Raw genomic sequence first — 18341 nt, forward strand, 5'->3', positions numbered from 1 at the left:
GAGGGCAACTAACCCCCTCTCTCGCCCACCTTTCCCCCAAACACATCCAATCAAAATTTTTAGATAGCCATTTTATTAAACGTATTTGAAAGTTTTGTAAATTAGGTCTTTAAGGATGACAACCCATCCGCCCACAACCCTCTGGGCAAGGGTTGTAAGTTATGCCCTGGGAGCATCTATGGTTTTTATAGAAAGTGATGTTGTAAAAACATCAAAAGGGCTCATTGAATTGAAAATTGAAAGGGTTAGTGCCCTTTTAATAGTCGAAAGTAATTGAACGATAACTAAACCCCCTCCCCTTACGCCCACCATCTCTCCAAACATATCCAATCAAAATTTCGATATATCCATTTTTTTCAACGTAGTCGAAAGTTCTAAAAATTAGGTCTTTTAGGATGATAACCCCCTCAGAGCCCTCAGTAGAAGGGTTGTAAGTTATGCCCTGGGGGCATATAAGATTTATACAGAAAGTTGTTGTAAAAATTTCAAAAGGGGCTCGTTTGTTAGGAAATTGAAATGGCCCTTTTTAATAGTCGAAAGTGAGTGGAGAGTAATTGACCCTCCTCTCACGCCCACCATTTCCCCAAACACATTCAATCAAAGTTTAGAGATAACCATTTTGTTCAATTAGTTGAAAGTTCTGGAAATTTGAAAGTTATGCCCTGGGAGCATCTATGGTTTTTATAGAAAGCGATATTGTAAAAACATCAAAAAGGGCTCATTGAATTGAAAATTGAAAGGGTTAGTGCCCTTTTAATAGTCGAAAGTGATTGAAGGGCAACTAACCCCCCTTTCACGCCCACCATTTCTCCAAACATACAATCAAAATTTTGAGATATCCATTTTGTTCAACGTAGTCGAAAGTTCTGGAAATTAGGTCTTTTAGGATGATAACCCACTCAGTAGAAGGGTTGTAAGTTATGCCCTGGGGGAATATAAGGTTTATATAGAAAGTTGTTGTAAAAATTTCAAAAAGGGCTCATTTGTTTGGAAATTGAAATGGCCCTTTTTAATAGTCGAATGTGAGTGGAGAGTAATTGACCCCCTCTCACACCCACCATTTCCCCAAACACATCCTATCAAAGTTTAGAGATAACCATTTTGTTCAACTTAGCTGAAAGTTCTGGAAATTTTGTATTTAAGGATGACAAACCCCCCAGAGTCCCCAGGGCAAAGGTTGTAAGTTAAGATCACTGTTAAAAATGCACTGTATTAATTCTAATTCTCAATAAGGCATCTCAGCAGTATCCCAACTAACGACTGAGGGTACCATATTCAAAGTTTCGGGGCTACTTCTGCTCTTAAAATTTAACCAAATCAAAATAGCGTAAGTGTATGCAAGCTATCAAAGAAAGTAAACAGATTTTTTTTGCGAATGGCATCAAGTTTTCCATTTCAGGTCAACTAGAGGAGGTTTGAAACTAAATTAAACAGTACTATTTGTGTCCAGATTTCTAAAATGGTTTATGTTGTTAAAAATTGTTGAAACTTTTTCTCCAGCATACAAATAGCAGGCAAAACTATAAAGTCTTAAACAAAGAAAAGATTTAAACTATTATTTTCCTTTTTCCCTAAAAAGGCTATGTCAATAAAAAACGAACAGAATTAATTAAAAAAGCTTTTTCCACAAAATAAGTTTTTCAAAGAAAAGTAGAGAACTCCATTAAACCAAAAATGATCAAAAATAAAATCAAATAATCTACCAAGCCTGAAACTACCACAAATCAGTATCGATAAATAAATGAAGCCCAAAACCAACAGAAATTAAATTAAATAACCGAGTCAAACTCAAAACGAGCAGAAATTAACATGAGTAGGGCTCAAAACCCCTATGCCTTCCCAAGGTCAGAACATAATTTGCACTTTACTGAAAAAAATACAAAATGAATATGCCTTGTCAGTTTAATATACATATACTGATATTTGTTTATCAAAATGTTAATATTATTTGGTTAATTTAAGTTCTAAAAGTAAAAACATTTATATATTTTTTCAGTAAAGTGCAAATTATGTTCTGGCCTTGGGAAGGCATAGGGGTTTTGAGCCCTACTCATGTTAATTTCTGCTCGTTTTCAGTTTGACTCGGTTATTTATTGTAATTTCTGTTCGTTTTGGGTTTCATTTATTTATCGATGCCGATTTATGGTAGTTTCACGCTTGGTAGATTATTTGATTTTATTTTTGCTCTTTTTTGGTTTAATGGAGTTCTTTACTTTTCTTCGAAAAACTAATTTTGTTGGAAAAGTTTTTTTAATTAATGTCATAACCAATTGAAGTCTCATGGGTTTTTATTTTCATTTTTTGCAGTCAAAATAATTTTTAAAATACAAATTTTGGATCAAAGTTAGTTAACTAGTACTAAAACTATCGAATTATGCTTAAAAGACAGGAGGCCCAAAGTTACCCCACACCCTGGGGTGAGATTTTTCCGAGCATTATTTTTTTTTAAATAGAAAAATGAATAAAACAATATTCTATGGTGGAAACCTTTTCCAGAGAGATAATACCACAGAACTCCAAAGATTTTACCCCATTATCAATCCCGCATACTGATTTACAGACTAAAGTGTATGAAAAGTGGTACAAAGTAACCTCATTTTACGGTTTCCTTGATGAAAAGGAGAAATATTAACGTTTAAATTGTGGTCAAAACAAAACCCCTACCTCCCCCCCCACTAATGTGTTTCGGTAATATTGTGCAGGCCTTATTTATCAGTGTAATAAGAGCTGGATTTTATTTTCTTTTTTTTGGAACTTTCAGAGTAAATAGTGGAAATTGGGCGATAATCCTCCTCCAAAGGTAATTTATCTTTAAAGATAACAAGAAACAGTTGAACTTCGATCATGTTTAGTGATATCTGCTTAAACTTAAGCTTTTCTCCGTTCTTCTTTTTTGTACTCTTGGCGTACAGAGTTTATGCTGATGTTAGTCACAAGATAAGGTCCGATTTATGAAGTATAATTACATTTAATTGCTAATAAAGCATGGCCTTAAAATGCCTGACAAATTAATCTTTTTCTGTGGATTGTTGTTGGGAAAAAAAAAAACCTACAGATCTGTTTACTTTTCTTGAGGCTACACCTGCAATAGATCCATTCACCTCTAAACATAACAGAGCAATAGTTTCTTAGAAGACACTTCTTTTCCATCTATCAATGAAACTAGCGAACAGGCATGTTGGAAGACAGGCTTAACGCAGAAGAAACCAGAAGAAGCATACTCTTGTGTGAAGAACAGACAGAACATTATGCCCCCTTTTTCAAAACGTAAGATTAAAGTCCTTATACCCATCCCCCCCCCCTAAAAAAAAATATCTTGAAAGTTCAAATTTTTACTCCCCAGCCGAGAGACAAAACACTGTGCATTTATGAGAAGATCAGGACTGTATAGAGTTTTTTGGAGGGAGGAGGGGTAAATAATATGAAATAGACGGGAAAAGCCTGGATATCTTGGCTTCACATGCCAGAAGCCCATACCAGTGGGGGAAAAGCTAGAGTAAATCAGTAGATCTTTCTGCCGTTTTTTAAATTTAACATTTAAATTATCTTTGACATTAAAGTCTTGTGTCTATTAATTTGAATTTAACACCTAAAAGCACTAGCCGAAATCACTCCTGTTGTTCTGGATTTTCTTCTAGTCAATTCTTATCTTATCACAATTAATGGTCTGGCAGCTTTCTACTAGTCACAAATAATGGAAATAAACTATTAGTCCGGTCGCCAGGTGTTAAAAATGTGAAACATACCACGACGGTATGGAGCAGGTACGAGAATTAGCCTACACCCCCTAAGTCGACCATGCTGATTCGGAAAATACCAACGGCGCTTACTTATGAGGAGTGGAACACTCCGAAACTTGACATTTTATTACATTTCGGTGTTTCGTGCAAGAAAATGCATCGCCCACAAGGTTTGAGGTGCAGTTTTCCGCTCAAATACGAGATAGAAATGCATAGAAGTCATAGAATGTCTTCATAACAAACAAACAAGATTAGTTAGAAAAAAATGGCAGCAATGACGCAGGTAAAGAAACTAAACAAAGTCAGAATTAACAGTATTTATTTAATGCTCTCATTCTCAAATTCATTACGTTTTTTTTCCTAGTATCTCTCCATTTCAAGTCACGCACATTTTCCTCGTCTGAATCAGCCTCGGGCTCGCAGCACTTCCCACAACAAGAGCACAAAATATCGCAACCTCTATCTGTATATGGACATTTTGTTCACAAGATTTACGCTTGCAATATGGCGAAGTTTTCTGAATAGTGGATGGTCAAGCAGGGAGGGTTGATTTAATGGGTACTATGCAGCAGTCCTTCATCTCCCATCCAAAATCTAGCGGAGAAAGTTACGGGGGGTGAGGCATAAGGCCATGAACCATAACGGATCACTGTTAAATGCGCCTTTTCACATGGGGCGCAAAAAATTCGTTGATTGCTGGCGGACTAATCAACGTTATCCGATAAGGGGGCAAGTGAACGTGGAGGTCATTCAAACACAAAAATTCCTCTTATTTTCTGTACAAGGTAATCAAAATCCGCAACACAGCTTCATAATATCTTCCTCGACCTCAACTACTCGGTCGATTTGTTCCAAAATATGTTCAATAAGAGCAGATATTCGAGGTAACCACGGCACAGCTGCTCTAAGGATCGTCTTCTTTCCTTTGGAGAAAACGAAGCTCAGAGTATCAAAACCGGTGAAACAGTGCAAAAACGCAATTGAATTCACTAGAGAAGGTGGGAGTCTATTTGCAAGTTCAGTGATCAAAATGATTTTGTCCCGCAAGCGAACCAAAGCATTAGGGGTGGCATGGCTTTGTTTTTCAATCGTCTTAAAAGACTGAAGCAACATGATCACAATTTGTATGTCATTTGCTTCCACAATTACAGCCCTGCACCCCGTTCAGGCGCAGAAACCCGTGTGAAGAGTGACACGGGTATCCGCTTCTTCATGTATGCTGCTCACTTAATTCGAGAATCTCTCGCAGTTTACAGTCTCGTTACCTGGAAGCAGTTGAACTGCTCAAATTCTATCTGCAAATCCTCCTGATAGGTACACTGCAAAAGCAAGGGCTTTGCGGTTAGTACCGGTCCAAAAGTCATGCATTCTATAAGCTTTGCTTTACTTTGGATATCAAGCAGGATAGTCCCAGCTGTCGAGAACCATATTGGGTCGAATTGAAAAGAATTTTCCAGTTCTGTTTCCACGCCGTTAATGGCAACCACACTAATATCTTTCAAAGAAACGACTTCACAACACTCAGTGTCTTTAAATAATCCATCATAACGATTTACTACAACATGCAGCTGAGTTGTTTGTTTGGAAAGTTTCCCTAGGCCTTTCCAAAAACTAACACACAAGTATGTGTCCAATAAGAGTCATGCATACTCCCGCCATTTACCTGTGCCCCAGCCATTTAAACATTTGCCTCTCAATTACTTGGACTATCTGTCTTGGCTTTTCTCTGTCTACAATTACCCAGCGTCTTGATGCAACCTATTGCAAAATACTTGATAACTTCAACTCAAAATCAAAGATTCGTAAAAGTCCTTCTAGCAAAGTCTACTAAAATCTCATCCCTCCTGTGACGTTGGCCTCTTATAAAGGGCATAAAATCAACAACAACTCCCACATTTGCTGCCTCTTAGAAACTCGGTACTTCAGCTGGCCACTTTTCGATGGTAAGAGAGTCTTTCAGAAATTCTAATAAAGCGCACTTACTGCCAGTTTTTAAGACAGTTCTTCCACTTTGTGTAACCTCAAACAGTGCCGGTGGATATGAAATAAGTTCATGACTTAATATTTTCTGCAATGTATTGGATATATATCACATTGAAATATATCACAATGAAAAATGTATCACATTGAAATATATATCGATTATATGAAAAATATAGCAATATATCACATTGAAAAAAGTGATTGAAAAGCTCGAAATACAGTAAAAAAGGACATGATAAAGGGGAGATGAAAGATAAAAGGGGAAAGAAAATATGAAAATGACATATTTTTCCCCTGGAAAATATGTCAACTAGGATTATTTTCCATATTATGAAGTAAGAATTGTTTTCTTATGTAGTGGAACGGTCATATATTTATACCAGATATGGCACTGGTGCGACTCCGCACATCCTCTAGATTCTATAAATCTGGCTTTTTGGGGAGATGAAGGGATTCGGAGGCTACAGGGTTGTGGGTGGAGCAGCTTAGACCACAAATTCTGAGAAAGCTGAAAATTAAAACAAAATCCAGGCTTATCAAATTCTGGCAACTGAACATTTTCGGAATTATATAAATTATGTAAAATGATTATTGTATTCAGATAGAGAATTAAATTATGAATAACGTGGTCTGTCTATTTCAAGTCTATCTCATTATGGCCTGACTGGAAAGCTTATCCTCTAAATTTCAGCCCGATCGGACAACGTAAAAGGGGGGCGGTGGTGGGAGGGTCGAAACTTCCGGCCCACTTTCCCCCATGAAGATAAAGTCGGAGGGGGTGAAATATTGTATATTTTTTACTTTAGTCTTAGGCTACAAAATTTGATCACCGACGTCTCTCTGCGAGAGCTAGGACTGGAAAATGCTGAACGTTGTGGTGGGTCGCCTCTTGCAAGAGGCACACCTGTGCCTCCTTGATGAGATTCTAACTAAACAAAACAATTTTTATGTTTAGTTGATATATGCATAATTTGGGAAAACAAACGTAGTGAAGTCTGTGATCTTTATTGATTGAGTTTGAATATAATTGAGTAGTGAAGGCATTCAAACATGAATTATAAATTTCAAATTTATGGGAAGTCTTAAATTTTGGACAAATGATCTCGGAAACTGCATGTTTCACATTCAAAACGCAGACGATAAAAATCTTAAGAATGGTTGCTACTTTTTTCTTCTTTTGTTTTTTAGCAAAGGGCATAAAATGTAATGCGGGGGTTATCAAAAGAATTTTTGTTAGGAGGCAAGAGTTACCAAATAGTTTTGTTCTAGGGAGGGGGGGGGATAAAGATCCTTTTACTTGCATTTTTGTTTCTTCAATGAACATATGTATATTTATACTTACAATATATTTAATTTATTATAATATATTTATTACACTTATTTATTTATTAAATAAATATTTATTTATTTATATATTGTTTATAAATAATAATATATACATATTTCTCCAATATTTGTTCTTTATTTATTATCTTTGTTCAGGTCAACACGCTTAATCAAGCAACAATGGCTGAAATGAAACAGGCCATGGATCAAATTCAAAATGACTCCAGCGTAAAGGCAGCTGTCTTAATTTCTGGCAAGCCTGGATGTTTCATTGCAGGTAAGGTTAATAGCTGCCTTCTTTATCTTAGTTTTTTAGTCTCAGTTCTTTCACTAATTTTACTAAAGTTCAATTCTTAAGTCTGACTTTTATTAAATTAAATTTACTAAATTAAATAAACTTCAAGCTAAATTTGTTAAATTGCTTTTTAAAGCTTTATGCCAACATAGAAATGCAAAAGGGAGTATATTAGTAAATGCCAACTCTCATTTTTATAGATATGTCCCCTCCTACCTTTCCCTTTTGAAGTTAACTTGTACATATTATAAAAACACCTGCAAATGTTGAGTTACTTAGGCCTATATGTTCTAACAGAAGAACTTTGAAAAAAATAGCCAAAAATGGACCTGGTTCACTTTAACACTGGACCTTGTGAATATGAGTACTGGTTATTACATATAAATTAATTGAAAAAACTTTCCACATAATATGTTTTTCAAAGAAAAGTAAAGAGCTCCATTAGACCAAAAATGAGCAAAAACAGATACAAATAATCAACCAAGCGTAAAACTGCCACAAATCAGCATCAATAAATAAATGAAACCCAAAACGAACAAAAATTACAATAAATAACCGAGTCAAACTCAAAACGGTCAGAAATTAACATGATTAGAGCTCACGATCCCTATGCCTTCTCAAGGCCAGAACATAATTTGCACTTTGCTGGAAAAAAAATACAAATGAATATGCATTGTCAGTTTAGTATAGCCTACATATACTCATATTTATTCTTTAAAATCTTAATAATATTTGATTAATTAAAGTTAGAAAAGTGAAAACATTAAAAAAAGAAAATCAGTAAAGCACAAATTATGTTCTGGCTTTGAGAAGGCATAGAGGTTGTGGGCCTTAACCCTGTTAATTTTTGCTCGTTTTGAGTTTGACTTGGTTATTTATTGTAATTTCTGTTCGTTTTGGGTTTCGTGTATTTATTGATACTGATTTGTAGTATTTTTACGCTTGGTAGATTATTTGATTCTATTTTTACTCATTTTTGGTTTAATGGAGTTCTTTGCTTTTCCTTGAAAAACTTATTTTGTGGAAAGTTTTAATTCTTGTTCGTTTTATATTGACATAGTCTTTTTAAGCGAAACAGAATTGGAAAGCTGATTGCTCTCCAATCACTTATGACTTAAAAAGGGCAATTGAACTTTTAATTTACAGTCAAATTAGCTGCTTTAAAATATCAATGATATTACTAGCTATGTAGAAACATTACTGCCTAGGATATTGTATATATGCCCTTTTAATACCTGCATGCATGTAGTTTTTTCGTTCGAATGAAACTCCCCCTAAACGTTCCATAAATGTTTCAACTTAATGCCCTTATTGTCACTAGTCACATTAACCGTAATTGCATTATTAAAAGCATACACATAGTGTCTTCTGGCTTGTTCAAAATCCCTCACAACTTACCCTGAAAGGTTTATATTAATAATCTTAGCCGTTATTGTGATATTTCTTTGTCACCCTTTTGACAATTTACATGATAGTTCGTTTTGATTCAGTTTAACAACCGCCACAATAATCCTTGATAGCTTTACCTTAATACCCTTAGCCTGTGTAGTAGCAATAGTTGTAGTAGCAGTAGTCAGGGGCGTCCCGAGACTCATTTCATTGGAGGAGCGATCTTCGTAAATTTTATCGAATCGCTACCTGATTTATGCCGAATTTTCTTCAGAAATCAAGAATTTTGCAAAATTTCTGCCGAAAGTTTTGCCTTCGGTGAAAATTTTACCGAATGCGAAAAACGTTGAAGGGGTGGTGTGCCCCTTGCCCCCCCCCCTCCGCCCCCTCGGGACGCCCCTGGTAGTAGTAGCATTAGTAACAGCATGCATATAGAACCTTTAGAGCCTTTTACACCTTCGCTTCGGTTACTAAAAATATTTGTTAGGTATGGGGCTCGAACCCACGACCAGATGGTAAGACCCAATGGGGACCTCATCCTAAGCCTGGCGCTTAAACCATTGCGCCAACCAAACTAAAAAAAAGTTCTGTAACGACTGGGTAAACGAAATTTTTTAGGTATCTATGACGTCATGCGAAATTACAGATGATTTCAAATGAATATGAACAGCTAAAGAAACAGGTATAGAAATATGGCTTTTTACAGCTTCCCCTTCAACACCCAATGTTCCAACTTATTACTCAAATCAATTCTTAAGATACGCTATTTTGATAATCTATATGTACGTAGTGTCGTTTGTTAGTTCGAATTTGCCATCAATATTCTCTCAAATTGTAACTTCATATACTTAGTCTTAATAGAACTAGAATCACAGTAGTTGCGGTGGTAGTATGAGAAGTAGTTGCAGTGTTAGTGTTGCATTAATAGCAGTAGCAGCAGTATTAGTAACGGTAGTAGCATGTACATCTTGCCTTTTGATTAGTTGAACATCCCTTTCATGATGCCCGGAAGTTTCACCTCCCGTTTCATTGTTACATGTAAACAATGAGAAAATTACCTAACTTACAGTCCTTGTCCTATGGCCTTGGGAGGGGGGATGGGGGGTTGATATTTTACCCCAAACACATATTTTCTGAACCTTTTAACAATGCTGAAAAAAATTGATGTCTCAAAACGTTGTTCGGGTGTTTGTTTTCGGGAAATGATGGGCGTGGGGGGGGGGTTGCTGGCTGCTCTCAGATCACTTTTATTCTTAAAAGGACCACTATAACTTCCAATTTCAAATCAAATGAGCCCCATCTACAGTTTATACGACAACCCATTCCATAAAAACCTTATATGCCCCCAGGTTATAACTGTTTTTCTTATAAATGTTTTCTTTGTACTTTTTATTTTAAAATGGATATCTCACAATTTCAATCAGATGTGTTTCATGCAAAAAGAGGTAGTTAGGGTATGGGGGGGGGGAGGGCTAGTTGACCGCCATCACTTTGACTATAAAAAAGAGCACTAGCCCTTTCAGTTTGCAATCGAATGAGCCCTTTTTTAAGTTTCTATGAAGACTCCTTCTATACGAAGTTCCCTTGTCTGAAACCAACCAAAAAAAAAAAAAAAAAATAGTAATACTTTGTTCCAACATCGTTCTTTACTTAGGCAGAGCTGTTGAACTGCCTATGATAATTACTTATATTTTATATTTTTCTAAGGAATGTTTAGAGGCCCTACCCGGGCATATTATTAAATTGATTAAAGTTAAAATTTTATCGACTAAATTTTCAGAATTAAAATTTGATTGAATTAAAAATTGATTCTTATATTTCTTTGCTAATATAAAAATGAAAGTGGCTTTACTGATAAACTCCGACACTTATTTTTCTCGAACCACAAAACTCGAGCGATTTCAAAGTATTATTCAACCCGATAATAGCCTAGCAATTGTATCAACCTAGCACAATACAATTAGCATGAATTATTAATAATTTGTTTTATCTATCTAATTTACGTATTGTATAATTAATTTTATATTTTATAATTTTAATAGTTTGTATAATATATATATATATATATATATATATATATATATATATATATATATATATATATATATATATATATATATATATATATATATATATATATATATATATATATATATATATATATATATATATATATATATATATATATATATATATATATATATATATATATATATATATATATATATATATATATATATATATATATTATTTCCCGGGCGAAGCTTCGCCCGGGCCCCGGCACTCGGCACGCAGTAGGCTTGTATATATTTGCTTCTCTAATTCCGTATTGGCATAATTATCGCGTTATCCCTCAGGTTTAGGTCTAAAGGTGCCAAATCAGCAGTTTCAATTAAATTAAACAATTCTGGCGTGAATTCACTCCTCCTCCTTCTGGTTAGGGTTTCTTTTTCTTCCGAGACTCGATGTGATTTTTGTTGTTGCTTCTCTTCTAACGGCAGATTTTATTTACGATTCTATGTGAAAATCTCTGTCGTTTGTCATCTAACCGCAGATTTCATTGTGCATTGTTTTCGTTTGAGATTCGTTGTGATGCTTGTTGTCACATGTCTTCTAGTCACAAATGTCGTCTGCGCTTCAGTTTCGATTATCACTACCTAAGACATATTTCCATACCTGTTTCTTTAGCTGTTCATTTTCATTTGAAATCATCTGTAATTTCGCATGACGTCATAGAATTTCCATACCTGTTTCTTTAGCTGTTCATTTTCATTTGAAATCATCTGTAATTTCGCATGACGTCATAGAATTTCCATACCTGTTTCTTTAGCTGTTCATTTTCATTTGAAATCATCTGTAATTTCGCATGACGTCATAGAATTTCCATACCTGTTTCTTTAGCTGTTCATTTTCAATTGAAATCATCTGTAATTTCGCATGACGTCATAGATTTTCCATACCTGTTTCTTTAGCTGTTCATTTTCATTTGAAATCATCTGTAATTTCACATGACGTCATAGAATTTCCATACCTGTTTCTTTAGCTGTTCATTTTCATTTGAAATCATCTGTAATTTCGCATGACGTCATAGAATTTCCATATCTGTTTCTTTAGCTGTTCATTTTCATTTGAAATCATCTGTAATTTCGCATGACGTCATAGAATTTCCATACCTGTTTCTTTAGCTGTTCATTTTCATTTGAAATCATCTGTAATTTCGCATGACGTTATAGAATTTCCATACCTGTTTCTTTAGCTGTTCATTTTCATTTGAAATCATCTGTAATTTCGCATGACGTCATAGAATTTCCATACCTGTTTCTTTAGCTGTTCATTTTCATTTGAAATCATCTGTAATTTCGCATGACGTCATAGAATTTCCATACCTGTTTCTTTAGCTGTTCATTTTCATTTGAAATCATCTGTAATTTCGCATGACGTCATAGATACCTAAAAAATTTCTTTTACCCAGTCATTACAGCACTTTTTTAAGTTTGGTTGGCGCAGTGGTTAAAGCACCAGGCTTAGGATGAGGTCCCCATTGGGTCTTACCATCTGGTCGTGGGTTTGAGCCCCATACCTAACAAATATTTTAGTAACCGAAGCGAAGGTGTAATAGGCTCTAAACGACTTGACGTTTTGTAATTTGTTAGTGATTTTCTTGTTTTATATGTATTTTTTGTGTTTTTTGTGACGGAGAGCTATAAGAAAAACAAGAGCATTATGCAACTATGAAAATGTAACTAGTGTACAAAAGGAGTTGGTTTCAAGCGTTTTGAAATATTTAGGTTGTTTCTCCATAAGTTCAGTAACGGCTGTAGTAGGATCTGCTATGTAAAGACTATTGATGAACTCTGAATTGCGTGTCCAAATTGAATATCTCATCAGGTGTTTTGCGAAACGGAAGAAAGTGAAACGGATTTTCAATTTATCGGCATTTGTAAGAATCTTCTAAAAGGGTGCAATGTAGAGGGTGATGGGGAGAGCAACAGTGTTGTACAGCGTTGCAAGGTAACGGCGGTTGAAAAGAAGCTTAGCAGAGACTATGGAAGCATATGAAGCTGATATGCCGTGTTTGATGCCTTCTATTAAGAGATGACGAATGTGAGAAGTGGTATTTCCAATGGGAATTCCAAGATAAACGATTTGGTCAGACGGGTAGATCTCTAAATTTCCAAGGACAATTTCATCAGGGAGTGGGCCTTTCCAGTTAAAAAGCACTACGTCAGACCTTTCAGCATTAAATTCAAGACCAGATTTTAAGTATTATGTTTGCAGTTTTTAGAAGTTTCAAATTTTTGTCAAAAAATTTGACTGAGGTTAAAAATGCCATCAGCATAATTGACTAAGGAGATATTGAGCCCAGAAAGAACGCAAAACATCTCACACTGGTTCTGGGCTTCGAAAACATAATTATTGAAATAGCAAGGTGAGGCAATGGCACCTTACCTGACTCCTCCGGTTTTAAGTCGGACTCGTAACTTAGCATACATATCCCTTTGAGATCTGATGATAGCCGGATTTACTTCTCTTTTACCTTACCGCGAATGTCCGAAATTCGTGAATTTCGGTATTCAGCGGTGAATGTGTTAAATACCTTTTTTTTCTCCTTGGATTTAGTCAGCGCTCCCAGTCAACTTTTTCAGTTTTATGCATGGTTACAGTTTAAGTTAGGTTTTCAAACCATTTCTGAGATTTATAACCTAATTTAATCTTACCCTAGCTAACCTAACTTAATCACCCCAGTATATCGATTTTCATATATTGAGTATCGAATATCGAAAGTAAAAATATCGATTTATCGGATAAGCAAATTGTCGCCCAAAACTAATGAAAATATTTAAATACCTTAGAAGATTGAATTTCTTCTTCTTATGCGCGGCAGAACTATCTATTTTGAACTTAACTATTGCGACATCCAGTCTCGCTTATGAACTTGAATCTCAAGCTGCCTGGATTAAGGCAGCTGATGCCTCTCCCTCCCTCATACTACCAGCCCCTCCTCATGAAACCTTGGATAAACTGGCAAGAACCAGCCTTAACCAGTATTCCCCCAATCTGTACAGTCTTAACAATCAGCAGGCTGAGAATTTCGGACAGATCAAAGACTCAAATAACGACGGCGACAACATTACATTTCCATAACAAAAACAACAACAAGTAAAACAACTGAAAGTTTACCTAAGACAGTGGAATTGTTTAAACCTTAAGAATTTAGTCTTTCGGCTTTATATCCGAGAGCCGTCCTCAGTAAGCTGAGTACGGCTCTCAGTAACCTCAGCAAGCTGTATAAATAAAATAAAACTTAAAATATAATGGAATCTTCGAACCTAAAATTGGAACATTAAAACAGTCCCGGAATCATTACTTCGACGAAGTTCAACCAGGACTTTTGAACTTCGAGTCCTTGCGATGCTTCCAAAAAGAGACTGTTCTCCTAAAATACAAAGAGTCTTTCTTTGAATTTTAGATATTTCGTGGAAGTCTAAGGAAAATGGGAAATTTTGTGGAAATAAGGATGGCTACTTTTGCTGGGTAATTTTGCTCTCACAGGACAATGTAAAAGTGCATAAATTCTTTTAAAAATGAGATATTCTCTTGACAGTGTTGTAAAAAAATGTTAGTACTAGGCGATGGGTCTAGATGACGTTAAGTCATCAATTCGGACTAAAGTGGATACTTCTGCAAAAATAAGGCAACTCTGGCTACGTTTCTGATAGGGTTACAGCTGTTTCCTTCTGAAATTAGTATGTAATTTTATGTGTTGATATTACAATGCGATAGTTCCGAAAAGCCACTTACTTCCTGAAATACAAAGAGTCTTCCTTCGAATTTCAGATATTTCGTGGGAGTCTAAGGAACGTCCAATATTGGGCTATGGCCGATACTTCTGTTGAAAATAAAAGGCAACTCTGGCTACATTTCTGGTAGGGATACAACTGTTTAATTAACTAGTTATTGATAAATTAATTAATAAATTAGCTATTGTTTGTAATTTTAGGTGCTGATATTACAATGCTTGAAAAGTGTCAGACTGCTGAGGAAGCCTCCTCCTTATCAAAAGCCTGTCAAGACATCCTTTTTGAAGTAGAAAAATCGCCAAAGCCATTTGTTGCTGCTATTATGGGATCCTGCTTAGGTGGTGGCCTCGAGGTAAGACACAGTGTACCTTAACGTACGACGTAACATTGGTTACGTCATACCTTACATGTTGCGTCGTCTTATGACTTAAGCCATTTGTTGCTGCTATTATGGGATCCTGCTTAGGTGGTGGCCTCGAGGTAAGACACAGTGTACCTTAACGTACGACGTAACATTGGTTACGTCATACCTTACATGTTGCGTCGTCTTATGACTTAAGCCATTTGTTGCTGCTATTATGGGATCATGCTTAGGTGGTGGCCTCGAGGTAAGGCACGGAGTACCTTAAGGTAAGAGGTAACATTAGCGGTATAACGCTTGAAATCCTTAAGTTATAAAGGCGATTTTGTTTTTAGCCGTTCGTCATTTTCAACAGGGAAAGAAGACTGCTAAAATAGGATACATAGTTGACAAATTAAATTGGTTCTAATTAATTAATTTTAGTGTTTTATTTTGATTGAGGTTTGTTAAGGAAGGAGTTAAATTTTAAGTTAGTGGTAACAGGTTACATGATGTTAATGTTGTGTTTTGTTTTTTAAACCCCTTCCGATGTTAATGTTAATTATTATTATTTTTGTAGATTTGTTTGATTATCCCTCATCCACAAGGCCGTACCCAGGATTTTTTTTTCGGAGGGGTTTTACTCAAAGGTTTTTTTAGAGGGGAGAGGGTACACAAAAAAAAACTGAAGAAACGCATAAAAAATTTGTTTATATCCATTTTTGTTACGTTTTTACGAGTAAAAAATATTTCGGGAGGGGTTTGAACCCCCCTACCCCCCCCCCCCCTCTGGGTACAGCCTTGCTCATCCATCTCATGCTGTGGCTTTTGTAGGGGATGCGTTTAGGTTATGTTTTTTGTTAATAATTGATAGTAAAATAAATTTACTTACTAGAATAGGGAACTTAGGAAAACAATGAAATAAAATAAAGAGGGGAAATGAATATTTAGACTAAATGGTCAAATTTATGTCTTGCTAGAATTCTATGGCCATGGGCATAGGGAGGGGGACAGGGGGGCAGCTGCCCCCCCTAGACCTTCAAATTTACATTAGATATGGCTGAAAAAGCAGATGGTTGGAAAAGCAGTTGATAAAAGGCCCTCCATCACACTATCGACTGCCTCCCCCTAGACAATATGCTGCCTACGCCCATGTCTATGGCATAGAAGTCTTCTAAGACTTCTATGCCAGGACGCGATAAAAAACGTATCCGTAAGGGAAAAAGAAATGTTTGCGTTTTAACGGACAGACAGAATGAACAACTTTGATTGGAGAAGCTCTGCGCTTTCCAACGTCCATTTTGTGTCAGAATAGAAAGTGAATTTCTAAGGACCCTGAGATAAAGGTTCTTTTTTTATACCTTGCTTGAAGGTCCTCCTAGCGCTTTTAACCTATACCACTACATTTACTGAGTTTAATTTCAAGTTCAATCAAATAGGTGTCCCTGGATGTTTTTTTGCTCTATTTTATCGAGTGTTATCTATTTTATGGATGTATGGTTCTCTATTTATTCTCTATTTCTCTAATTTTCTTTACTATCTGGTAATTATTTAATTGTTAAGGTGCAGAGTATAATAGTAGATAAGTGGTGGCGTTGTGAATCTTTCTATAAAAAAAAACTGAAACATGGGGAGTTTTCTTGGTTTAGAACTTTAGAAATTGTTTTCCAAACTTGTCTTTTTCAAACTGAAAATCGCTTTTACTTACTCCCTTTTCAATTTCCTCTTTCTTGTGAAAATTTCTGGTTAAGGACTGAGAATACATTTTATTATCGTTATACATTTTTTTTTTTTTTTTTTTTTTTTTTTTTTTTTTTTTTTTGCCCAGTCTGCACTGTTTGGTCCAATTCTGTCAAAAGCTTGGAAAGTTTTCTCTAAAAAATTTACAAGAGAAAGTTGTAGGCTGACATGTACTAAATTTATCAACGGAGGGGGTCCAGAAAAAAAAAATCTTTAGACCCTGTCCAATAAAAAAAAAAAAACCTTTAGACCCTATTATCTGGAATGTGTGCATTCTTGGGATTTCATTTATGAATTGCGACAGGTATGATTATGCAGGCATGCGTAGTTGACAGTTTACCTGAATTGGTTAATTCTTAAATAAAACTTGTCATTTTCAAGCTAATTCAATTATTGGATTCTATATATTTTTCGCGAGCAATCTCAATTCGATTACATTGGTTTTCAATTTAATTGTTTAATCATAAATATATTTTAAATTAAAGTGGTAAAATTATACTAAGAAATATAGCCAAAATGTCAAAAATTGCGCTTTAAAAACACAACATTAAAAAAAAAGTTTTTGTTGTTAATAGTATCCTCTGTTGAACCAAAATCTTCTGTGCAGTGCTGAACACTTCAGCGATGGTTAGACCAGTGGGTATCCTTATCAAATAGCTGCTAATTTAGAGGTATGGATCATCATTAGATAGTATGAGTTTTGATCTTTTGAGACACTAAAAGCCAGAACATTTTGATAGCCATACCACGATGGCCAGAACATCTCGTTCTTGTACCGCCATGCGTGGAAAATGATGGCCATGCCACGCTCATTTTCAGAAGCCATATCATTCCTATCTCTGGTATTTACCTTCGAGGATTCAAAAACAGATTGTAAAAGGAAATTTACCATTCCTTCAGCTACACTGTAGTGTCCAAGTTGGAAACGAAGATCAAGTATTGTTGCAAGGATGAAGTTCTTATAATTAGTTTAACTTGAAGCTCTTCTCCTCCTAACCACCTAAAGTGAATTGACTAGATTTTGAACAAACCTTTTGTTTATATAGCTCTCTGAATCTGGTTCAAGCAATTTAATCAGATCCATAATTGATGGGATAAGTATATGTGATGTGACGCCTTTTTCGCATTGAACTCTAAATTATCAGTTCCTCAATGCACTTAAGCAATGACACTAGTTGTTGCAGCAGCAGCCGTTTGAAGTTGAAGCCGTTTGAAATTTATTTGGCATATTTGCTATGCCAAATAGCTTCTATTTGTTGGCAATCTGGGGAAGTTGATAGTCTTGATCTTTCATTTTTTAAAAACGAGAAAAGTTATTTATACCTAGCTCTTGATAAATTGCTATGTTTATTTTCAACCAAATTTTTCATGCTATGGAAAAAATTATCACTACATTGGACGTTTAAAAACCATACGCCCAAATTAATGCAAATTTTTTTTTTTTTTGCAAATCAAGAATGCCCAGAAATAAATAAGATGTTTTAGTTTGAGATGAATTTGGAGTCCTCTAAATGCAAAGGGAAAGTATGAAGTTATATTCGCCCTTTGACATGCTTTTTGATGAATAATAGCTGTTAGTTACTGTATACTCAATTGTGGCTATAATGAAACCGTCGTCGTGGACTGTTTGAAAGCTATCTGACTCCCTTCTAACAAAGCTGACAATACCTTAGCCCTGACTAAAGTAATGGCGTCAGCTTCTTTGAATGCGTTCGTTATATCAGATG

General features: G+C 35.4%; 1 protein-coding gene across 3 annotated transcripts in view; it reads left to right on the plus strand.

Annotated features, from left to right (window-relative positions):
- The window catches only part of Mtpalpha (monolysocardiolipin acyltransferase Mtpalpha), a 152760-nt gene that overhangs the window by 14901 nt on the left and 119518 nt on the right, over nucleotides 1–18341 (plus strand). For 2 of the 3 annotated variants that reach the window (XM_089098485.1, XM_089098486.1), the window contains exons 3-4: nucleotides 7206–7326; nucleotides 14735–14886. In XM_089098485.1, the coding sequence (XP_088954611.1) occupies nucleotides 7206–7326; nucleotides 14735–14886 (273 nt within the window). Of the gene's footprint in view, nucleotides 1–7205; nucleotides 7327–14734; nucleotides 14887–14969; nucleotides 15015–18341 lie in introns of those variants that run through there. The other variant, XM_089098487.1, reaches the window with a different exon arrangement.

This window comes from Artemia sp. Qi Xiang Cuo, chromosome 12 (genome assembly GCF_049724085.1).
Source record: "Artemia sp. Qi Xiang Cuo chromosome 12, ASM4972408v1, whole genome shotgun sequence".
Classification (NCBI taxonomy): domain Eukaryota; kingdom Metazoa; phylum Arthropoda; class Branchiopoda; order Anostraca; family Artemiidae; genus Artemia; species Artemia sp. Qi Xiang Cuo.